The sequence below is a fragment of the Anser cygnoides genome, chromosome 3 (assembly GCF_040182565.1).
Source record: "Anser cygnoides isolate HZ-2024a breed goose chromosome 3, Taihu_goose_T2T_genome, whole genome shotgun sequence".
In the NCBI taxonomy this organism is placed as follows: domain Eukaryota; kingdom Metazoa; phylum Chordata; class Aves; order Anseriformes; family Anatidae; genus Anser; species Anser cygnoides.
This window is the reverse complement of record NC_089875.1, coordinates 99687130-99713356: the sequence shown is the minus strand read 5'-3', so window position 1 is coordinate 99713356 and position 26227 is coordinate 99687130. Positions and strand designations below refer to the sequence as shown.

The 26227-nt window shown below is 34.4% G+C and overlaps 1 protein-coding gene across 7 annotated transcripts in view; it reads right to left on the bottom strand.

The window, feature by feature from the left end:
* Window positions 1-26227, bottom strand: part of CSMD1 (CUB and Sushi multiple domains 1) — a 1150295-nt gene that overhangs the window by 128056 nt on the left and 996012 nt on the right. For all 7 annotated transcript variants that reach the window (XM_048078081.2, XM_048078083.2, XM_048078082.2 and 4 more), the window contains 3 exons: window positions 23460-23576; window positions 19011-19220; window positions 7359-7547 (listed from right to left, as the gene is read on the bottom strand). In XM_048078081.2, the coding sequence (XP_047934038.1) occupies window positions 7359-7547; window positions 19011-19220; window positions 23460-23576 (516 nt within the window). The remainder of the gene's footprint in view (window positions 1-7358; window positions 7548-19010; window positions 19221-23459; window positions 23577-26227) is intronic.

Here is a 26227-nt window from a genome sequence, read left to right as displayed (position 1 = left end):
GTAACAGAGAACAGTTTTGAAGTGAAGATAAAACTACTGAGTTGAAGCTTTCCGGATGGGGGGGATCAAAGAGAAAGAATGACTGCATCTTCATGGCATTAGCTTTATCTACAAAGAAATATAGAAAATGCTAATTTGTACTATAAAAATCTAAACTACTCAATATATGTCCCACGTGTCTTCAATATCTTTTAGGAAGCATTTTTCTCTAGGTAGTAAGAAATAAAAAAAGATATAAGGCTGCTATACCCCTTGGTGCTGCATTTACATCCCTACTCAGGAATATTATATATAATACTGAAGTCCTTTTAAGACTCCAAAGACATCTTCATTTTGTGTTAGGTTTAAAAAACAAAAAAAAAAAAAAAAAAAACAAAATAGCCAAAAACACATGCTCTCCAATATCGAATAACCATTTTTAATCACCACAAGGCTAGATGAAAAACAGTAATGTTCTCAGATGAAGAGTAAAATCATTTAATCTGGCATTCCACCTTTTAGGGTGAAAGAAATACAGCTGGATAAAGAGATTTTTAAGAGTTTGGGTTTTTTTGTTCACTTTGATTTAATTGCCGTGGAAGGTAATCCAACTAATTTGTTGGATATTTTTAAGAAGTCCTAGATATAGAATGCTTATTTGTGTTCTCCTGTGTTTTAAGACCTCTAATTAATAACTGAAACTAGTACTATGAAATGTACCATTTTACTACCGGAACTCTTTAATCACATTTTGATTAGAAGAAATCTATTCAAATCTTGCCCACAGTTTAATGAATGTTGTTTTTTAATCAGACAAATGTATCATTGAAGATGATACAGGTACATAATGTCATTCATATTGTTTTCTGAAACTTTCATAAAACTGTACAAAATAGTCTCATTCCACAAAATAAATAAATAAATAAATATTAAGCTGATAAACTGACGTAGTTTCACAAACATGTATCGATGATGTGTCATATGGCAATCGCATCTGATGCACCTGAAAATACTTCTTGCAACTTTTACCAAGTCTCACGTTCCCATTTATTCTATTAATGTAGATGTCACTCAGTATACATATTTATATATGTATATATATATATACATATATATATATATATTTTGTGAACACAAAGCTGTTTAGCTTCTTCTGTTGCTTTGATTCAAAAAAAGAAATTCACTTCCCCAGATGTTCCAAAAGCGCGTAAATCCCAAACACACTTTATATGATTAGGAAAAAGGTGAAGCAGATTATTAGACATAGAAGAAAGCTTTTAATTTCAAGACATAAGAATAAAGAAGATACAGAGTTTTATTGCAGGCCAGAGTAATGAAAGTAACTTGTGACACTGACTTCAATCCTTACTAAGAAAGGAGGCTAGCAGATTATGTCTCACAAACGGAAGATGTAACAGCTACTTTTCTTAACTATTCTCTCAGTTTAGCTTTAATTTATACAATTTTTTCTTCTCATTTCTGACTTACTAGTACAAAAAGGATCCCAAAATACATGCTGCAAAAGACCAAAACTAAGTTAAACATTCAATGTTTTTCTCATGAAAATAGCAGTAGGATTATCTACTTGTAATTTAATTTATTATTAAATCATCAGTTTAATAATAAATAATAGAAATAAAATGAATGAAATACAGCTAGAAAAATCCATTATGCTAAAAGAACCATATTCAAAGAACCAATATAAAATACGGTAAGTGTGAAAACAACGTTCAGAGAACAGAGATTATAAATTGTCTAGAAATCTCAGAACATATGCAAAACAATGTTTTCCCACTGATAACATTTCAAATTACATCTCAGAAATTAACATTTGCTAAAATGCATTTTATTAATAAACTGAAAGGATATAGGGAGAATATGGATTTGATACCTAAAATGTCTTTTTCTTCTAGGAGTTCAAAGAGTATTGGTCAAACATCAAGGGAAAAGAGAAAAATATATTCTCTTATCTTTTTATGTCCTTTAAAGTATTTTCTCACTTTATTCTTACACAGGATAATAAGGCATATTGTAGCTGATAAGCACAAGATATTATTATGAGTTGTAAAACTCTGTATCATCACGCTGCAAGATATAGAACTAAATACACCATTATAATTATTTAGGAGAGTAAGTCATCATATCTTACACAAAGGCCACAAAAAAGTTAATTTATCAAGTAATTATTTCTTATCTTCCATACACTGTTTAGATTTTTTTTTTTTTGGAAAGTGGAATCATTATTTCCAGACAAGCTCGTCCCTGTGTTATACTTGATATTCTACTCGTAACTCTAGCTGTTCTTTTCACCCTAGCATTGTACTGTATAAGGAACATATGTTAGTAATATTCTATCAATCATCATCCTTTATACTTCTATAACACTCTTTAAAAGGTAACTTCACCAGTTTATGTTGAGGAAGAATATTTCATATTTGCTTTCAGTGCAATTTTATTATGGATAAACATGTATTATTCTTTTTTTCAGAACATTGATAAAGTTGAATCCCTAAACCCATCTCCTTCGAATAAAATATGTTATTTGGATAGTCCTTACTCATCCTTTACTCATCTTAATTCAAAATTAATTACTTATTAATTCATGCAATACACGGAAAAATAATTTGTAAAGTGCTATAATTTTTTAATTAGAAATTTAAGTGGAGCTACAGATCATATTCAATGCAAGAACTTATGTACCTAAAATAGGAATTGCAAAGCATTTAAGTGCAAACCTGAAATCTTCAATCCTCCCATTCATTTACTATCTAATTCAGGAGGCATCTGAAGTCAGAAGCCTTGGGAACAGAAGCACATAACTGGGCTACGCATGTCAGTGTTCTATCCTGAAGGAATCCTCTAAAAGAAATACAGAAATTAGCTGTAGTAGTCAACTAGCACTGTAGTAGGTGCCCTTAAAAGAACATCTCAGAGGATCTTTTAGTATCAGATGCACAACTTAAAAGGAATGTTACAAACATTTAGTTACAAGATACAGGATGGTTTCCATCTTTTATTTAAATATGTCAGACGTAAAAGTTTTTACCACCGTCAGAAATACACACACACACATATATTCATATATAAGTGTGTATATATATATATATATCATTATGAGTTATAACCAACCTCTCTGACAAGGATGTGATGCATTATCTCATTACATATCTGTAAGGAAAGCATTAGCCCAAAGAATTTTCATTGCTTATATAAATATTTTAGTTTTTTACTTATTCTTCCTAAAGGGGAGACAAATTCTTCCTGAAGTGGATTCTGTAATAGGTTTTAAATTATGTGTACTTCATTTGAAATTTCTTTTTTTTGAAAAATGTCTAAACTTTCTTCCAGTGGCTCTGATGCACAGATTAAACCATAGGAAACAACAACAACAACAACAACAATGTGAGAAAGGAAGCCACATCTTGGCAAGCAGCAGGGTTTTGGTAGCAGGGGAGCCCCAGGGGTGGCCTCTGTGAGCAGAGCTGCCCCAGGTCAGGTCAGAGCCAGCTCCGGCTAGCTCCAAAGGGACCTGCCACTGGCCAGAGCTGAGCCAGGGAGAGATGCTGGGTGGGACTCTGGGAGGGTAGACTGAGGAAAGGGAAAAAGGTGATGCACAACAGCATCTGGGAGAGAGGAGTGAGAAATGTGAGAGAAGCAGCCCTGCAGCCCCCAAGGTCAGTGCAGAAGAAGGGCAGGAGGTGCTCCAGGCATGCAGCAGCAATTCCCCTGCGGCCTGTGGAGAGGCCCCTGGTGGAGCAGGCTGTCCCCCTGCAGCCCACGGGTCCCACACGGAGCAGATCTCCACGCTGCAGCCCGTGGAGGAGCCCCCGGTGGAGCAGGTGGATGTGGCCTGGAGGAGGCTGCGGCCCATGGAGAGCCCCCGCAGGAGCAGGCCCCGGGCCGGAGCTGCAGCCCGTGGAGAGGAGCCCACGCAGGAGCAGGGGGTCTGGGGGGAGCTGCCGCCCGTGGGGGACCCGTGCTGGAGCAGTTTGCTCCTGGGGGATGGACCCCGTGGTACGGAGCCGTGTGGGAGCAGTTCTTGAAGAGCTGCTGCCTGTGGGCAGCCCCCGCAGGCTCAGTTCGGGAAGGACGGCATCCCGTGGGAGGGACCCCACGGGGAGCAGGGGCAGAGAGTGACCGTGAAGGAGTGGTGGAGACAAAGCGTCAGGGACTGACTGCAGCCCCCATTCCCCGTTCCCCTGTGCTGCTCAGGGGGGAGGAGGTAGGAGAGGGCAGATGGGGGAAGGTGTTCTTGGTTTGCTTCTAGTTCTCACTGCTGTAGTCTGTTATCAATAGGCAATAAATTACATTAATCTCTCTATGTCGAGTTTGTTTTGGCCACGATGATAATTGTTGAGTGATCTCCCCACCCTTATCTCAACCCTTGAGCCCTCTGCATTGTATTTTCTCCCTTTTCCTCTGAGGAGGGGGAGTGAGAGCACAGTTGTGATGGAGTTCAGCTGCCCAGCTGCGTACAACCACCACACGTATGCTGGAAACTTTCCAATACCATTCAGTATTGGAAACATTTCAGTATTTGCATTTCTATACTGCTGTAAATGCAAAACAGTCTAAGTACCTGGAAACAAAGCCGTTCTTTTATTTAAAAATAAAACAAAACTCCATAATCTCATGTATTAAGATATGTACTACTTCCTAACTGAACTGCGGAAGTCTGGGGGCATGGCCTTTCTCATCCCAGTGCCAAATGTTCTGTCCAGAGATTTCCTTCCATTGTCTTCTTCAGGACAAAACACTGAGAGCTGTTCACTTCATTTATCTTTACCTAAAAATTTATTGCTCTCTAATGCAGCTTCTCATAGTGATGTTATGCTGCCACATATGATTTTATTGGATCCTTAGGGGCTTATCAAAAGAGACAGGCATGAAACACTGGTTCATCTTCCAGAACATTTTTAAGTAGAAGAGCCCAATTTCTTTCACTATTTCCCACAGGCAGAATGCATCTTTTCTTTGGGTTATTTAGGAAGCTAATCTAATTCATAAACACACTCTGGGAAGAAATTCTTCTCTATTTAGATAGAGCCAGCAATTATTCCTTTCCATACTGAGACTTGGGGCTTTCTTCTTTAAATTATGGGAGAGAGGTTTCCCAGAACAGAGAGATAATTCAAAGAGAGTGAATCTCTAGTCCTGTGTCCTACTTGTAAACTAGCATTTTGACTTAAAATGTATCATTCTATGTTTTTTGTTATTCATGTCAAACCCACTATCTACTGATGTAGCATTGTGAATATTACATTGCATATATTTCCGTGCTTTCGTACCGATGATCTCTTGAGGTCCCTTCCAACCCCTACAATTCTGTGATTCTGTGACTCTGTGATTACCCTGAACAAATGCCCAGTAAGAGAAAACCCCAAAACTGGATGTATCCATACAGGAAAAACAAAAGTATTAACATATATCAGACTACACAAAATCATATATTTTTAAAGCTCTTAGTTCTTCTGAACTATTACTTACTTTGCATTCTCAGCTGATTTCTTCCAGTCGTGATCAGATGTTGAATAAATGGTACATGACATAGCAGTTGGTAAATGTGTACTGCCCAGCTATCACTGCTCTGGGTCCTACTGCCCAGCTAACAATTACTCAAACTTATTTCCTAGAACTGCCTCCAAATGACTGTGTCTTAAACACACATCTATTTCACAAAAACCTTGAATCACTGACTATGGAAAAAAAAAAAAAAAGACAATTTTCCCGATCAGACTAGAAGAAATAAGTTAAACAATGTCTCAGGAGCTGAAGAAGCAAAACAAAATCCACATGCATGTCCTCCATTGTGTTTGCTCAGAGGGGCAACATTACCAGGAATGTATCCTTCATTAGAACTTGGAATTATCTAATAGATTCATATTACCCAAAAGATAGCCAAGGTTGTTTTAAAGAATTTTCTGTATTGAATCTGGTAAAAAAAAAAAAAAAACACGTTTGTATACAACATTGTGTACATTTTTACAGTATTTCTTTTGTTTTGACAAACAGAATGGAAATGGTATAACTAAAACTTAAAATTAAAACATATTTTTAAGGAAAGGGAACTTGTTTTATTCACGTTTAAGAATATTACTTTTTCAGAGCTGTATCACTGATAGAGGGTCTTTAAACCATAACTAACATTAACTCTTTTCTTGTTTGACAGATTTACCTTCAATATTTTTATTAAGTTTTTTCACTTTGAGGTTTCTGTAATAATCAATTCTCCCTTTGGCCAGTAGATCACATTTATGACTTACTCCTGGATCCCATCAGACCTCTATGTCTATTTAATAATGGGATAAAAAACATAGTTTAAATTCAAATGAAACTTGGGTTAATAATTCCATATAATAATTACAATAATAATTCCAGTAATAACCATAATACAAGTGATATTTTTGAAATGCATAAATTGGGGATCGTAATGATCTTTATGCTTTAATACAAATCTCAAAGATTATGACAAAGTTTAGTATCTGTGAAAACTTCATCCAGAAAACTCATTTTAGACTGTATTTCTTCCTTGTAAACCCTTTGTAGTACAAGAAATAAACAATACTTTCAACCTCGTCTCTATATTTAACGTACTAGATATCTGGGCAATTTATGGAAATTCGCAAAAAACTATTATGGAACTGGAACGTAAATTTTATGGATTCTTGTATCACTGGACTTAAGCAACAAAATAAGAAAATAATACAGGTGTCCCTTTCCAAGTGCATACACAAAACTCATGTTCATGCTGCAGTGCAATATAGTTAGGTTGACAGTGAAAACTTTTAGCGCCATTACCCCTTGTTATGACGGAAATCAATCATTTATTTCAATCTGTTTTAACTCTTAGTAGCTGGTTGATTAGCCATGACAACACTTTAGTTCTACATAATGACCACCTCATTTCTTTATAGCACCTTATAAAAAACTTTATCAAAGCCTCTAAAGGAAATGTCAGAAATTTTGTTTCTTCACTTACATGTTTTAGATGAAAGTCCAAGTAAAAGCTTCACAATGGAAAAAAGTTATAGGCTACTCTGCTCATTGTCCCCACCCAAAAGAAAACACATACACATACAAAAAAGCAAAAGTGAAAAACACCACAAACAGGATAGAATTAAAAAAAAAAAAAAAATCACATGGACTTAAGATCATTTTTGGCAGTATCATGAGTTCTCATAATCAATAAGACTTTGAAAGATATTAGTAGAAACAATAAATCATTGCTGAGGAACATGATTCATATTATAATATTCAGGCTTTGGCTGTTTACATTACAGATTAGGATAAAGGTGCAATTCTTCAGTAAAAGCTGCATTACAAAAAAAGTAAACAAAAATCATAAAGTACTGTGAGTTTTGAAGCACACAGAAAGTTACCTTCACATCTAGGGAAATGATAGTTCCAATTTCTGTTGATTCCATGTTGGCATGTGAGAACAGGCTGACCCCTCAAAACATATCCAGGATAGCATTCAAATGATACTGACTGACCCACGCTGTAATCCGAGTTGACTATATATCCATTCAAAAAAGGAGGAGGGTCAGGGCAGTTCTGTAACTCATAAGCTGGAAGAGAAAATAAGTGCTTAGTCAGCTCTCAATACAAGAATTCACCATTAATTTAAATTCTGTACTGGATTCCATAATAGGTTACCATAAATGCCAAAAATCAGTAAACGAATGGTTAACACATATCAATACTAAATAATTATAGGAATAAATCATTCATTTGAACCATTCAGCTCTTAACAAAGGACTGAAGGAATTAGCTTCAGAGACAAAGCATAGGAAAGATCAAAATCTGGAATAGAATGAATTACTGTTACTATTACTACACTATTATTACTATTACTAAACTATTACTACACTAATATTCTCAAGATTAAAATTTTCCACAGAAATTTTCAAGTATATTTTCCTATTTTGATATATGAAACAATTCAATTCATTCCAAGTAACAAATGGTAAAATGATTTATGAAAAGAAAATATCCATGATGACTGAAATTAAACTATTTTTATTAAAAAAATATTCATATCTATTGAATAGTTCATAGTGCAACTTCCAAATTTGAAAGTTTATATTTATTAATATTGAAGTGTACAAAATACCATAACAACTTGAGACTTTTTTTTTCTGATAGTATTCATATGTCAATCTATGTGTCATATAATAAGAATGAATGTAACTGCAGCACAACAAAAATGAAGTTTTTGCAACACTGTGAACACTCTGTAGCAACCCAAACTTTTGAAATTCAGGTTAAGCATGTGTATTACTATGGTGGCTTATATTTATTTGACTGGCAATATTGCAGTTTGTTCATTACCTGCACTGATTAGCTAGTGCAATGACTTCAACAAGAAATTGGCACGCAATCACAACAATTGTTCAAATGTTTCCACACAAACAGTAGAGTAAGTATCCTAAGGTATAATACAGTCATTCATTACAATTTTACGAAATTGAACATTTTCACAAGCCATTGAACTTTTTTTGTATACATTAAACTATTCAAAATATCACCCAACCAAAACAAAAAGTAAATAGAGAATTAATGGAAGACTATAAAGCCAGAGAAGTAAGATCTAGAAAAGCACAAAATATAAGGAAAATGTTCCTTCTAGACGTATCTCCAAACAAAAATTATACTAATGACTCACCATATTTAATGTTGGAGTTTATGTTTCAAAGACCTCAAAATATTATACATATTTAATTAATACAAAATAGTGCAATGAACATTCAGAGAGAGCTTTCACTAATAACATTCACTGAGATACAAAGACAATTTAAAAGTATGTGTTTGCATATTGGAGATATATTGATTTAGAATATTTGAATGATAAGTAGTCCCACAGGAAGCAAAAAAAAAAAAAATGGGGGGGGGGTTATAAAAACATTACATAGAATCATTTATATACAACCAACTTCACAGAGATAGAATAGCAAGTAACTGCCTGTTAAGGACTTATTGTTGAGAAAATGAATGCCCTGATTTCTCTGAGCATTCCATTTACAGTTACGAAATACCCTTGTCAGAAGATAAGGAAGTTCAAACGAGAACAATAATTCCAGTGTGCTTTATACTAACATATGCCTTTAAGTCCAAGCCCTACATATACAGTAAGATGAAGAACATATGCGTGAAGTATTTTGTTATTTTCTCAAAGCGAATCATGACAATATGCGTATGTTCATTCTGGGAACATATACTTGCTATTATCAATTAGATTCTTAAACTAGCCATTTCAGCAAGATGAAGGAAAATATATAATTTTGTTGTGCTTACTTAAAGTGCCTACTTAAAGTGAAGTAGTAGTGCTATGCCTACTTAAAGTGAAGCTTCTACTTAATTGCTTCGCTGAAACAGGGCTAGTATCACAGTTTTTCTCAGTCATTGCTAATTAAAGTCAAGCTACAGAATAAAGACAAATTTTATTTTGAGATAGCTTCCTCCGTTTCCCTGATTCATTCAGTGAATCCAGAATGCAGTGTTTGTAAGAATACAAAGATGTGGACAGATACGGAATTACCAGAAATATTCAGAAATCATCTAAGAAATCAGACACTCCTTCCTCCAAATAACAACAACAAAACATTTCAAGAAAAAATGAAAGCTTAACAATCAGAATTAATTGCTACTGGGAAAGAAATAAAATAGTAATAATAAAAAACAACCAACCAACTTTATTCTACCTTAATTACAGTTCATTAAAATCTTTTGCTACATCTAGTAGTGACTCATTAATTTTTGATGGTATTATTACTCCTGCTCTCATTATTCATATAGCACCACTACAGCTAATATCATTATCATCAATATGAATTACTACCAGCATCTTTCTACAAAATAGAATACTAAAAATATTATTTAAGATTACAGGACTTATTAAGACTAATACATAAAATTATATAAAAATCTATTTAGCAAGTTATAAAACAAACTAGAAAAACAAAACAAAACAAAACAATAAAAGATTATTCTGAAGTGTTAGAGGATCTCACAGATTAATTTGAAAAGGTGCATTACTACTTTGCCCAATAGTTACAAAGAAAGTATTTTGGAACAATGACAGTAAGTACTGAAACTTTTAAACTTTGATTGTATAATATTTTGAGATGAACATGCATGAAAAATACAATTTTGTCTTGGTTAATCTGTTGCAATAAAGTACCTACAAAGAACATTTTAGACTTTAGTGTGGTCTCAGACTTTCCTAAGGCTTAAAGAGACAGCAGTGTGCTCAGGTAGCCAGGAAGGCCAACAGCATCCTGGCTTGTATCAGAAATAGCATGGCCAGCAGGACTAGGGAACTGATTGTCCCTTTGTGTGTAGCACGGGTGAGGCCACACCTCAGGTACTGTGTTCAGTTTTGGGCCCCTCACTACAAGAAGGACATCGAGGTGCTCGAGCACGTCCAGAGAAGGGTTACGAAGCCTGTGAAGGGCCTGGAACACAAGTCCTGTGAGGAGCGGCTGAGGGAGCTGGGGTTGTTTAGTCTGGAGAAAAGGAGGCACAGGGGAGACCTTGTTGTGCTCTACAACACTACGTTCACACACTACAGTATAGTGTGCAGTACTACAGTACTACAACACTACCTGCACGACCTTGTTGTACTCTTAAAGAAGGCTATAGCACTTATCTCGCTGATCTACATGAGAAGGAAACACAGGAAAAAACTCAAGCAAAAGAAAAAACGCTGAAATAACATCAACATCTATCCCTCTAATTTGCACAACACCCCTAAAATCCTTTGGAATGGTAATGGAAAAATAAAGCTTATCTTTTAAAATTCTGGTTAGTGTATACTCAGAGATACATATCTTTTCCTCCTATTATAAGTAAGGCAAATAAACAGATGCAGAAATTTTGGGGGGTTGTTCTGGTATTTCTTTTAGTAAGGATAGATCCTCTGCCTAAATCAGATTATCATAAATTTGGCAGTCAGACAGGGGTAAAAGCATTTGCTGGAGAAGAATGTAGTAAGAAAAATGATGGTAAATGTGAAGATACTCTCTGCATGTGACTTGTGGTATAAATCCTATAGGCGATTTATAAATTTTTTGAGTAACTGTAAGTCAGGTGATCCATCTATCATATCATGATTTATAGGCCACTCAATGAATTTGTTTTATAGTTTTAATACGAATATGAATTATATTGTTCTCTGTACTTCTGATATATGCAACAACTATACCTGATTTAACAGCGCAATTCATTATTCAGTCATCACTATTAAATATTACCCACAATTCTGATGTCACACCTCACAAAAGAAAGCTTTTTTATTAGTGTCATGCCCAAAGACTTGTTTTTCTTATTGAGCTTTACCAAATGATATATTGTTTCACAACAGAAAAAAAAAAAAAAAAAAAAAAAAAAAACCACCCTAGCCTGAAATGAAGCCCAACATAAAGAAAATCTGAGAGAAAGATTTAATTCCAGCCCTGGCAATAGTCAAATATTTGAATTTCAAAATGATATCTTGTACTGACATTTGGCATTTCTTTGTGCAATATATTTTCCATTGGTGAGAAAAGAATGTAAATCACAAAAGGAATATAATTGATTCTCTGCTATCCTGCTTTTATGATTTAATATATTGATTTTATGATTTAAATGTATTTTCCCTGTTACAATAACAGTAGGGTGATTTACTCTGCAAATACTACATATATCTGTAACACTTCAACATAGAAATAATTACCATGTAGAAAAATTGTATTAGCAGACAGCTGAGTACACAAACACTCTAACATTAGGAAAGCTCACAATTAAGACTACTTAAAGAACATTTTTGCAGATGCATTGTGCCAGGATTAGAGTCACAAAACATGGATTAATTTTGTCTAGAGTTATAAAATCATTTTCTATGAGCCCCCAAAAGATATTATTCACTTCCACTAGTATTACTCCCTTAGGACAACTTCTGAAACCATATTTAGAAGTATAGCAGTTTTTCAACAAATCCCTTTTTCTTTCCAGAATTTCTATGTCTCAAAAGTTCCATCATAATTATCCTTTTGATAGATAAAGGTCATCAGATTTAACACATTTAAATTGTATCGTGTACATGCATGAATGTGCTTGAGGAAGCAAAAGAGCGCATTAGAACTTTTTTCTGTATTTTCTGTAAAATGTTTCTCTCCAAGTGTAACAGAGTGAGATTCTCACTACAGTTTTATGCTACACTGAAATTCCAAACAGATTAAAAATGCTGTTAGAATTCCAGTCATAGGAACTATGATTCCTGCAGTAATGATTACATAAATAAAATATTTACCTGCTTCCAATAAAGAAGTTCTAGTCCCAGAGGGACAGCTATATAGAAAAAATATGTTCCAGAAACATTAAAAGGCTGAAGTAACAGTTATACTATAGCCAGGTATTAAAACCCGCAAAGAATTTTTACAACTATTACTAACTGTGTCCTAAATTCTGTAGTGAATCTCTCAGAGGCCATAACAGACATTTATTCTTCTGACCTAGCATATATCTTGAGTCATTCCAGCTATATGCAGAGTACCCTCAGCCTGTAATTAGTCAACTTGGCTTGCCAATCAAAATTCTGTGACAGTCTTCTGTGTGACTTCTTCCCCTCAGATCTGGTATGCATAGACTGCTTGCATCTGAGATACTGAGATGCAAAAGACGTGGGGGTCTCAGTAAGTCAAATTTCCCAGTCAAAAGTGATTTAGAAATGTTCTTCTAAGTATTTCTGGTTGCTTCCCATCTTTGCTGCTTATCATAGGTGGCAAAACCACAGTGAGGATAACAAAAAGCCACAGTTTCTTAATGCTTCTGGTTTTTGAATTAAACAGTGGAACAGTTATTTCAATAACAGAACACAAAAACACACACACAAAAAAAACCTAAATATTACTCTTTTGAAAATCAGGAACTGTAAAGTCCTCTCATTATCTTACAGATCAGTAAAAATAGTACGTGATAAAACTTATCTGAACTTCTTCAGAGAGCTAAGACACAGCCAATATGAACTTCCCTCTTGTTATTGATAAAACAAAAGGTCAAACAACAGACACAAATTCATTACCTCAGTTTTGTAAAATAACGGAATACTCTCCATTCCTTATGTAATGCAATTGCGAAGCTGAAGTGATAACAAAACATGACAGCATCAGAGCACAGAACAATGAAGATCTGACCATCAACGGTATTCAGAGCTCTAACTTCCCTAGGATTCTGCTAAGGGCAAGAAGCTTTTTACTATATTCAGAAGTAGAGAGTACCTAAGTTATTCAGCTTATATATTCAAATTCTGTGCTGTGAGAATTCACTGAGCAGCGCTTAAGAAGCAGCACTAGCTCCTTGCAGACATGGAAAGCAAATATTGTATTGTTCACAGTGTGCATACACTATCCTCCCTCAAAATGTGCTCTGGGCTTATACTCTGAGCAGTACAATCCAAGGCTATATTAGGACTCAATTTCATATGTATTTTTTGGTCTTCAGAAACTCAGTAGAAGAATGTAGAAATAACATTATTAATTCATTATACATTATTCATATTCTGGCTTCCCCTGAGATGAGAAGTTATCAAAAAGCCTATCCTTTACAAAACACTCTAGAAAACTTCATTTTATGACAGTGAAGCTTGCTTGAATGAGCATACTCAATAACTTCTCCTTTTATTTTCTGATTAGTATCTTTATAAAAAAGCCAGCCTTTTTATACCTTGCAAAAAATCCTCTGCCACTACTTCTTGTGTTCTAGTTAGTACAAATGAACTATTTTCACTAAAAAAAAAAAAAAAAAGAAAAAACAATTTTTGCAATGTACTATCCTCAGTGCCATTCAGCAAATGGATTAATTTAATCTTAAATCCATTGTAATGTAAACTTAAGTACACTGAAGAAAAAGAAAAAAAATCAGTCAAGGATTAAGCTATGGAGTCTCCCGGGTATTAACTAATAAGCAACATATTCATTAGGGCATTGGAGTACGTTTGGTAAATGTGACTACAACTATGGACTACAACTTTCTGGATGCTTTTTTAAGGTTATATAAAATTAACTTAATTCTCTGAAAAACGTTTTTTACTTGTAGATTTTTTCTCCAGTTATAATATATAGGGAGATAAGAAAACAGACTAGAAACAGTCTGAAAAAACATCTATTAAATGTGTAAAGATAACAAGTCCTCAGATCCATTTGCTTTGTTCTACATTCCTATAGAAATGACAAAAAATGGACAAAAGCATGAGATTTTTAATATTCAGTATACATTTATTCTAATTATTTGCAAAATCTGGTTTGTGTATGCTCTATCTACTTGCAGTGGTATATACCCTCTGGTTTTATGTACCACCTTTTCTGAGTCCTAATGACCACTTTTTCCCTTTTATTTAAGGACTAGATGCTTGTTTTAGATGCCTTGAAGGATTAAATGCTTTTGAAATGTGCTTCTTGGAAATCATGTAAAGTATTAGTGATATGCCTTGAAAGGCTATTTTGTTTGGTATAGCAACTGTTTGATTTGCCCAGTTAGGAGGAAAGATGAAGTCAGTAAATTACTTTGTCAGCTGCTGAACAAACAAAGCATTTATTTATATATTTTATTTTATTTACCTAAATTTGAGCACTATGTTCTTATAAACAGACACCAAAATGATTAAGCCCTTTCTGGATTACCTTACTGTATTTACGGTATCTCCAAACCCATGAAACACAATCAATATGCTTTCTGTCAGAGTAAAATGCTATAGTCTATGTGCCATTTATGCACCTGACAGTGCAAGACCTCAGAGATCTGAGATCAGTCTGGTCTTGCCTTGGTCTGAGCTGAATTTAGCTCATTTTAACAGTTGCTAGCAGCCAACTGATTATTACCCAACATGTTATACTCTGCAAATACCATGTATGATAAAGGTTCGGCAAGACTTGGCAGTCACTACTTAATAACAACAGTCACTTGTAAGGGGCTTAAGAGTAATTGAAGCTGGGGAAAGCAACTTTCAAAGTCTGGCTAGGAAACAGCAGGAAAGAAACATACTATGAGATAATATAATAAATTTTTTTTTTTTTAAAAAGCCAATAAAAATAGTAAACACCCAGAAGACTCCATACCTTAATCAGTGACTGAACTTTTTTAATTACTTAAGTCTATTTTACAGTGGATTTAAGCATTCATTGAAGTTGAAACCAAGATTGAGCTGTAAAAAATCCCTGTCATGAACATCATGCTTTTCCCAGCAATGAGTTGAGGACTAAAAATAAATTTCTAGCTTTCTTTATATGATGTGCTCCCTTTTGTCCATAAGAAGATTTTGAATGTGACACCCATGCTAAAATCTTGTGTTTCATCTCCCTCCCATGTCCCATGACTAGCAGTTAGACAAGACACAATGTGCGTTAAAATATGCTGCAATAAGGAACGTTCCAACTGGTTAGCCAGCAAGCTGAATTTACCCCTATAGACTATATACCTTCTCAACATGGGCATTATTTCAGGTCTCTGTCACCTATGTTAGTAGTATCATACTAATTAATTAATAAAGTAATCAATACGATAATAAACATACTAAATATTATACTAATCAATTAATGCACTCATACTAACACTAATACTACTAATGTTACTAATAAGGAAGAAAGGACAAGGTAAGAAATATTTTGGAGTAGTAAAGACTTATATTCTGAAGTCCAGTTGCCGCAATTGCAGACCGACTAAGAGGAAGAGAGAGAAATCCAGCAGTCTAATTTCAAAAGAAGTGGGAAAATCCAGAGACAATCAGGAATGTAACTAAATATCAGTGGCAACAGATGTGGGATTGGAAATAAAAAGTCAACTGTCCATGGGCCAGTAATGTGCTTTTGTGGCTGAGAAGGCCAATGGTATTCTGGGGTGCGTTAGGAAGAGTGTTGCCAGGAATAGCTACTGCAATCTGGGATCACAAAGGCAACAGAGAGAATTAGTGTTATCTCAAGAAAAATAAACACATTCAAGAGATTTCATTTTTAAAGGACAAAAGACCAAAACCTGTTTGTAGAATGTAGAAAAGGAGGTAGACGGAAGAGGGGGGGTATGGCAAAAGCACAGTAGAGTGAATTTAGCTGATAGATCCCAATCACGTAAAAATTGAATATGTCTGTGTTAGCAACTTCTTGCATTAGAAAAAGAATCAATAAATAACCTTGTAAAATAATTAAATTTTTGTTCTAGAATCTTTTTTTTTTTTTTTTTTAAGTTTTAAATTAACCAGCTTATATATAGACTAAAATACTGTGCTTCCTCAAAAACACATTCAGGAATGAGCCATCACAGAATCTTTTATAAGTAAGGAGCATTACACACAACTGAACTGAGAGAATTGACTTTACTGAAGAAATTGTTTTGCTTCTCACTCATGGGGAAAATAAAACTGTATGAATATATATGCATTTGGTAATTCAAATACACCTAGAAATATACATTTTGAGAAATGACGTACTGAATACTGATTGTATTTTACATTTGAAATTTGAATGTCTCAAATGTCAATTAATCTAACCATATCTCTCTCTTGGTTCTGAATTTTCTATCTGCTATTAACTATTAGGATAATTGCTAAAGCCAGTAAATTCTTATCAAATTATTACTACTTTAAGAACTTCATGTTTTTTTTCTAGATTTGTCATACAATTATTTTCAAAATACACAAGCTTCAAAATTTTTATGAATAATGTTTCTTTTTGATGGTTTTATTCTATGCTGAAAATGCTACAACACAATTTTCTCCTTAACTTAAAAAAATATCTTACTATAAGACACATCTAATGAAAAAATTTAATACTTCAAGAGATATTGTTCAGGTTTTAGGTGCACCTCTTTTCTATTATTTAAATAGGGGACACAATTTTGCACTGTCAACGAGTCAGTCATGACATAACTTCTATCATCAGTTGACAAATTGCAATCAGGTGAAGCAGAAATAAGGCAATGTCTTTGAAAAATCTTTTGAAAAATGTCTGGGTGATTTTAACACGATAGGGTTAAAATAAAACAGAAGATATCAGTTTATTTTGTATGGTGCCCTCTTCATCACATTGTCATTTACTTCTGACCAGACAAAATAATCCTTATGGACATAGTGGGGAAGGGGAGAACAGAAGAAATGAGTAATTCTGAGCTCAATTCACCAACCTTTTTAAAATATGCAATAAACTTAATACATTCATAATCCATCTTCTCCAAGCTGAGTCTGATTTGCCTGTGACAGGTGAGATATTAGGTGAGATAGGTGTCCTTACCTCAACTCATGACTTGTTTCATTGTATTTTCTCCTCCTGTCCTGTTGAGGAGCAGGAGTAAGAAAGAATTGCATGGTCAGCACCTGACAGCTAGCCAAGGTTAACCTACCTCAGTGCCATCATGTACTATCATTTCCATCATTAACAAAAATCATTAACAAAAATCTCTGTCCTTGCTAAAATCACAGAACACCATGTACACCAAATACATTTGCACCTCGATACACAAGAAGAAATAAAGATACAAAAGGTATTTTGATTAAAAAACAAATAGAACCTGTTTTATGGTTCCCTTGCTCAAAGCATCATAAAACACTGTGATTATTAGAACATGAATGTATGCTTTCCATGAAACACAAAACACAAAATCTAGCTGAGCAAGATGGAAAATTCCCTCCAAATGTGAAAGTATTATACACCCCTACAAGCAATTTAAGATTTAACTATTAATTTCATGATAGAAATTCGTGTTTGTCAGGAGTTAGTCACATATAGCTGAGCCTTTAAGGACTCAATACCATTAAGGAAGGGCTTGTTACAGTACAGAAAAGCACACTAATTAAAAACAGAACAAAGAGCGCTAGGGAATATAAAGGAAGCATCCCATATAGCTTTGAATTTTATTTATTTGGCATTTATACAATTTGCCACTTTTCTGTCTTTCCAGAAAATTTGAAAAATAGCCATCTGTCCAACTACAATTACACTTGGCCTGGAATAAAAGTCACACTAGTTGAGTGTGATGTTGTGACAGCATTCCCTACTTAACATCTAAGACTATGTGACAGAACATGACTAGATCACCTCCACAGGCAATAGAGAGATGAGACCTCTTCCTGGGAGTTCTTTATGCACGTTAGCCTAATTTGGTGAACCAAATCTCTGCTGGAAGACTTTTACTCTTTACCTATTGATTCTGTAGATATGATTTAACTGTAACTATATATGTATGTGTGTACAAATTCATACATATTTATATAAACATATAGGCTTGTATACATACATATGAAAACCTAAGTTATCTAAATTAGTAGCCTAAAACAAGGTGACATTCAACCAGCCATTATATTTTGGTAATCTGTTCAGATCCTGCAGTGGGATTTAACAGATTTCAGTAAGAGTATTTCAAATTTTTTGAAATATGCGCAAATTAATGACATTTTTGTGCCACTAATGGAGGGGAAAAAAGAAGAAAAAAAAGCTATTCAGATGAATAAAAAAGCCAATAGTAAAAGACCACAAAAAGATCACATATTCAAATACTGAATATACCATTTGAAAAAACAGATATAGAATATTTTTCATTTTCTGTTTTTTCCCACATCTAAACTGAAAAAAATATAATAATAAAAAGAATTTAATCTATATTTAAAATAACTTATGCTATATTTCAAAATTCTCATTTGTTTTATTAAATGTAATAATGATATCTAAATTGAAACACATGACACTGAATCATAACAGCAGCATTGCCAAGTAACAGCACACCATACTGGGATGGAAGGATGTATTAGCTATACAGACTTTGGCAAATGATATTACCTTGGCTTCAGGCTTTTTCATCAGTAAAAAAAAAAAAAAATAAATAATAAATTCCAACACAATCTCTCTGTAAAAGAGTCGGATGGATGAAACAAACTACAGATTTATTTTTTTTTTTAAGCTATGGATTTTTTAAAAAAATGCATAAGAGTAAATTATCCTAAAAAATAAAAGTTTTGTAAATTTTTATTTTTCATTTTTACCGTAATTTTCACTGTGCTATTTCAAGCTTACCTTGGTATGTCAACTTAAATCCTTGCCTGTTCTCTGAGTGATCACTGTAAAAATGGACAAGTGTTTCATGAGTAGTACTTAGTAAAGGTGACGGGAGATCCGTTCCACTAAACTGGCCAATCATAGAGCTGGTGTGGTAAGGCCCATTCTGAATTTCAAGGAAATCATGATTTGCTTCAGTAGAGAAGTTTAGAAACTGAATATGTGCACCTGCAGCAATAGAAAGAGAAAGACAAATTCAGAAAAAGTCATAATAATTGTTATTAGTATTATATTTGCATTTCAGTGACCATTCAAAGTGGCATGCTTAAATTTATAAAAAAAAGCAGCTAAGTTTGGCAAGAGTCCAAGCTTCTACTTCTTGGTTCCTAATACATATTATCATAACTACACATGAAGGGACCAGTGAAAGGAAATCAGGAAGTCAGTAAACTTGTATTTGTTCGATTCCTAAACCAGCCTATGGAAACACTCAAGAGAGGGGCATGTCACAAATCCTGTTGTGTCACCAAATGTTCAGGATGCTGCTGAAACAGCATTGCTGTAGGTGGGCCAGGCCTCTGAAGAGATAGCATGGAAAGGAATAAAACAGAATGACTAAATTAAAGTGATATGAAATATTAAATGCTTCAAGTTGTTCCCTGACTCTCTTTTTAGAGACTCTATGTTTACGTCTCATATGTCTCCAAGACACAGAGTCTCTAAAAATACTTCTAAAGATATTCTTCATTCCAGAAAAATACTTCATTGATTAATTACCAGGGTATGTAATTCATTCAGTCTTGTTCCATAGCTCCTTTCTTTGTCTCTGGGATTTGCTATCTAATCATTTATACAAAATGATTTTTTTTTCCTACAGGATAAATTAATTATTAAGTAAACTGTTAGGCCATAGGAATATAGAATATTTAGCTTTAGTACCTTCTCTGACCTATGTAGTGCAAGAGATATAAAAACAAATAATTCAGCTCCTCAATACGACAACTTATTCTAATGCTATCAATAGAGAGACATACAGAACATATTAAAGTCAGACACCTTCTGTATGGTGTCTGATATGGTTAGTCTAACTTGAATGAAGTCACTGATTTTACAATGCTTTTGGGATACAAGATGAGGAAGAACACCAAGCAGCCTGGAAACATCTTGTCTTCAGCATCAGCATTTAATGATTTCTATCAGACAATACCAGACATGTTAACAGCATGGAAATTCTAAAGATTTGAACAGACTATTAATATTATACTTAAGATGCTTAAAGTGACAAGCAGGTAATTCCAATTAACGTATTTATATAGGCCCAAAATCAGTGTTTAGATATTTAAATAAAGTATCCCAATTTTCTGAAATAGTCTCTAATGATCCAGAGAGTACCTTTAAAATGGAATCTCCCTTCTTTAGTTACTTATTGAGTTACTGAGAAGGAATTCATACTACTAGTTGTATGCATTCAGTATATAAAAGATTTGTATTTTAGAAGTAAATTTACCAATAACTTTAAAAAAAAAAAAAACTGCCTAAAATAGACACTTATTACATAAATGTAAACATATCTTGTTTTTTTTTAAAAAAAAAAAAATATTAATTCCAATCAGAGGACGTTATGTGTACAACTCAAACCTTAATTTTACATGTATAATTGTCAATTTGATGTGTCAAAGAAAATGGTTTCGAACTTAAATCATTACTTACATAAAATTATTCAGAACAAAACTAACAGCTACAGAAAATAAATTATTATCCAGTCAAAACATAATTGTACTACTTCATGCTCCAATCTCAACAGGATTTCCTCTCTCACTTGAATAGATCCTAAATAATGAAAATTCCAAGCTGAGCTTTTTTTATTGTTATTTTTTTCTAATGTTGATCAATTAGAACATACCTGAAATCACTGCAAAATCACAACAACTCACTTGAAAAGATGCACTTTCAATCTGTTTAAAAGATTTGGATTTTAGTAGTGACTTCTTTTAGATGATCGGTATGTTTTCATGTAATGAAGAGAGCAGTATACTTGGGTGACTTTTAGCTCCCAACATTTTCTTGTTGAACTTTGTTTAAGCACATCCACTTGCTTGTACTAAATCAATAAAATCATCCAATTAGGAAGTCTAAATACATATCAAAAAATGTATGGGAATAAAGGGATATTTACTAAGAAATGAAGTCACCATGAGGTTAATTATTTCAGTAGAATTTGAATCAGTCATTAAGTGTTCATGAATGTGTCCTCTTGCTCAGTTTTTATGCACGGTGCTACTCGTTCAGTACCACATCAAAATATGTGAGAAAAAAAATATGGAGAATTATTCAATTTTGGAAATATTTTCCAGTTTTCTCTGATTTAATGTATTTATTCTGATATTAAAGGATGAACGTAGACAAGCTTATACCCATAATTAAACAGTGTCCAAGATTTTGCAGTGGAAGTTCTCTGTGAAACATCACATCAATCACATTGACTAAACCTGGTGTAAAGACATTACCTGTGGGTTATTTGAGACACTTTGGAAAAAAGAAATCCCTGTAGCAACTTTATGGTTAAAAAAAAGTCATTTCCCCGTATTTTTGAAAACAATGATAGATCAATGGCGTGAACATCTTGTACCTGTTAAATCCCTTGCCAAACAAAATCATAATATTTTCCAGTTATAGGATCACTGCTACAGTGGAATTTCTGAGAACTGAGAGGGGTAATAATAGGGTACAGTTAACTCTTGTGAAACTAAGCCATGAATATTGTCCACATGGAAAGGCTTAAAGAAGATTGACTGAGAAATATGAAGGACTTATTTTAGAAGGCAGTATTGTAGTAACCTAATTAGGAAAACATCAATTCAGAACAGTTGCTCATCATTTATATTTTCTACGAATGTAGCCTTAGAATGCTAAAATCAGCCTAAGACTATCTGTAACTATGATGGATCAGTTTTACCAGGTACACACTGATAAAGGGTACTGTGTTAGCAGTTAGTTTTGAGAGCCACCTGCTGCAAGATTTCTCTTGAACTATTTTTAATTATTATTTTTTCTCCATCTTGCTATAGCTCCTGATATACGTGACATCAGATTTGTACTACAGAGCATATGTTTCTTTTGTAAAACTAGACCTTTAAAAGGTTCTTTGCCTTAATAAGGCCATCTGACTTAAAATCAACAGTAACACATGTCCAAATTCAGAAGCTCAGTTCATATATGCAGGTATTGACAGGATTGCAAATCACTGAACACATTATTTTACACTCTTTTAACTCTTTGTTAACATTATTTCAACTCTAAGTCTCTGTCTCAATTTGTCCACCTCACTCTGAATTCTTCCAGGCAGTTTTTGTAAGAAAGTACAAAGTATTGACCAAAGGATTCTAAAAAAGTTTCTGACTGAAATCTTAGAGTTGAAAGATACTAACATTTTCATACTGTTTTCTTTAAACTCGGTTATTATCAAATCAATGTTGGCAGCTTTTAACAATTTTTTTCAAATAATCCATGCTATCCGAAAAAGATTAGGGGACCAGACCTATTGCACTTACATCATGTAATGATCTACCCCTAATTTTGTTTTCATAGACTTACATCAACCACTCTTCAAAATATAAAGAGTAGTAGCACAGTATGTCTACAAATTAACTTAGTATAATATACTTGATGTAAGTAGTACATCTTACTACATAAATGCCTCTTATGAAAGCAAAGGGAAAGCACGGAAAATAAAATCGTTTCTAGAGATGGGTATAGTGAATTTAATAATAAGCTTTTAAAATTAATTTTCTTATTTGAGAATGAGCATTGAATTCACAGTATGGGGCATAATACTTCACAGCAAGAAAATTTATTCCCCTTCTATTTCTGATAATGATAGAAGATTGTTTTATACATGCAGTTATAGATCACTTATTATCCATGATTACCTTCTCAACCTAATTATTATTATTATTATTTTTAAGACATTTTCAGTATGACAATAGCTGTAAAGCAAACCTGTAAAGTTTCTAGGTTGGCAGGTGTTACCTGGAATTTGGAATACAGTTTTAGAATGTTTTGAATCAAATTCATAGTGCTAGAAATAAAATTTTGTCCCATTTTCTTAAAACATAAAAAATGCTGTTAAAAGGTCACTTGGAGGACTATGAAAGGCTATTAAACAGAAGACCTCTAGTTAAATTAGAAGTCGCATTATGTATTTCATTTGACATCTTTGTGCAGCAGATTTCATTTGCTTTGAAACCAGTTTCTGAGACACACTGAGTTTTACAAGTAACAAGCTGTTTTGCCAAAGACACATTTCTAAAGTGCCAACCATTTTCAACTCAAAAGATAATTTATGTAGTAGGTTGACAATACATTCAACTGGATAAAATCTATCTCATGCTGGAAATTAGAATATTCTTATTTATATTTAAATCTGATTATTTCAAATAATTCCTTTTCAAATGTAAGTTTACTCACCATATCCAATAGGCAATGAGATTTTCCACGTACAGTCCAAGTTACTAGGGTAATTTCCAGGAAATCCAGGGCTCAGGATCACACCACCCATGTTCGTCAGAGTTCCACCACATTTAGCTGTTAAAAGTAAAAAGAAAGTCACTGTCTGTTTAGTAATGCTAATTCTTAATATCTGGCATATGACTACTTCAAAAACTTATTTTCCATTTTATCCCCATGATCCCCAAGCAGTTAAATTTATCACAGGCAAAACGTGCCTCATGAAAGAGAGAAAAAATAATAATTCAAGTTAGAACAAAATGCTTAATCCATGCAATATGTTCACTGTGATTTTACTGCAAATATGTAGTTACATCTGGATAACCCACTGTCCCAGCCTGCCAGTTATGGTAAAAATGTCTGATGCTACGTAGAGATAGGCTCCATATCTGGAGAAACAGATTTGGAATTAAACTGAATTATGACCACGATCCGTGACATGGTAGTAAATCCACTAGCCAATATAGTTAAAACTGTACTAGAGTTAAAATCAACCAAATGAAACCCAACAAAACAAAAAGCACAGTTCTTTCTTTATTTCAGAAAGAGGATTGACTAACTGCATAACAGAAGTTTGCTTTGCTTACTATCTCTGTGTTTTCTTTAGGCAGTTCACATGTGTAGAGAGTGAAAAGACGTTTGCATCATTTAGGATGACGTAAAACTAATTATGCAAAGCGACTCATAAAGGAGTGGCTGACTCTACATCTTGGTTAAGACAACAATATGAAGGAAAAGTTACTTCAAAAAATCTAATTAAAATCATTATTTAAGGAATCATTACTTTTAAACCCATGAGTCTTCACACCAACTGTTACAATGACATATCATCTGGTACCAGAACTGTGATACTATGATATTATGAATTGCAATAATTGCATTGAAAAAATGGAAATGGTCTACTGGTTAGACCTTATAGAAATTGAAAATAGGGAAAACTCCATCAAAAAATGAGAAATCAGTCTCAAACATTTCAATTATCTCTACCTTTCTGTGAGGTTAAATGCAATATTTAGTGAAAAAAATATTTTGTTGTGCATTTCTAGAAAAATCGACATTTTTAAGGGTTAGTGGGGTCATTTTAAGGATTGGTTTGTTTTTGTGGGGCCATTTAAGCTTCCAGGACAGTAGAATTCCATGAACTAAAAGGAGAAAAAAACAAAAATAAAAGTGTATACTGTTTGCAAATAGGAACTACATTTAATATAGAGTGAAATGTAAGATTAACACACACATATACACACACACAAAAAGCCAACTGCCTGAAGAAAATTTCAATTTCTACAACTGATTTGAATGAACTGCCCTGCCTCCACGTTAACTGGAAGTTGAAAATACAAAATAATATGTAGGTAGGCCCAACTCTGACAAGGATTCTTTAAAATCATTTCACATTAATATTGCTGGATATCATCACAATCTTTTAAATTCTTTTTTGATATGAAGCTAAAACAAACAAACATACAAAAAAAAAACCAACAGATTTTGCTGACTGAATATTAATGTTAAAAGCATTCACTGACAAATGTATTTCAAGGCTGAAGTAACAGAGCATTATGATGGAGTTCTGCTTCTCTCCCCTTAATTTCTGCTCTTTCTTGAAATGAGCATGAGAACAGACAACAGAATCTTGACTCTCCTAAACTCTGCTTAATCAGAAACAACATTGCACACAGGGAAAACACAGATCTGCTGAATAACGTCTTTGTGTGCTTAAAGGGAAACTTCTTTTTCAATGAACTTTTTAATCCAGCACCTTTTAATGACTTTATCAAATGAAAAGATCCAGGCTCTTTTGTGTCTCTAGAACTCCGTAACTGCACTATCCCAGAAGGCTTAGTCCCTGCTCCTGCTGTGGGGGAGGCATGTTCTGCAGCAAAGCAGGGGATCGCAGTGTGCAGGGGGTTCCTGCATCAGGGCAGCCCCAGAAGGGAGCTGCCAGGAGCAGGCAGCCCTCACGAGAGCTGCTGGTGAGTTGTGAGCAGGGCCAGGAGCAGTAGCAGACACTCCACAAACATACAAAACAGCCCCTAGGGAGAGCAAGTGACCGGACTGAGGCAAACAGGGCAGGCAAACAGGGCATGGCGCATCAGCCAGGGCACAGCATGGTAGTTCAAGCATGAGGGTGCACAGGGAAGGCAGAAGGTGTGCCAGTTTCTTCTATTCTGGGAGCAACAAGAAGCAGCCTCCAACTGAAACAGAAATAGTGTCCACACACTGCAACAGCCAGGCTGAGGCTGAAGAGTTCTCTGTCCTCCCAGTTGGAGACTGAGACCCAAGAAGAAGGAGATGATGGATCAAGTGAATGACTGGCTGTGTGGCTGGTGCCGTGATCAGGATTTGGGGTTGTACAATCTCAGTCACACTTTTGAGAGACCAGGCATGCTGACACAAGATGGGGTGCACCTGACCAGGTGGGGCAAAAGCATTCTAGGCAGCAAGCTGGCTGGACTTATTAGCAGAGCTTTAAACTAGACTCAGTTGGGGAAGGGGGTGTACCTCTGAGTGACCTGGGAACCTGGAAATACTGACACTTAAGGAAGCAAAAGGAAATACCTGTGAATTGTCCCAAAGGAATTAGGAAGGGCTTGTCTAAAAAGGTGATGCAGTCGATAGCCCAGCTGAAGTGATCTTGGGGAATATGAGAAGGCGGCCCATATGTGCATAATGAGGTTCAACAAGCTCAAGTGCATGGGGCTGCACCTGGGTTAGTGCAATCCCAGACATGA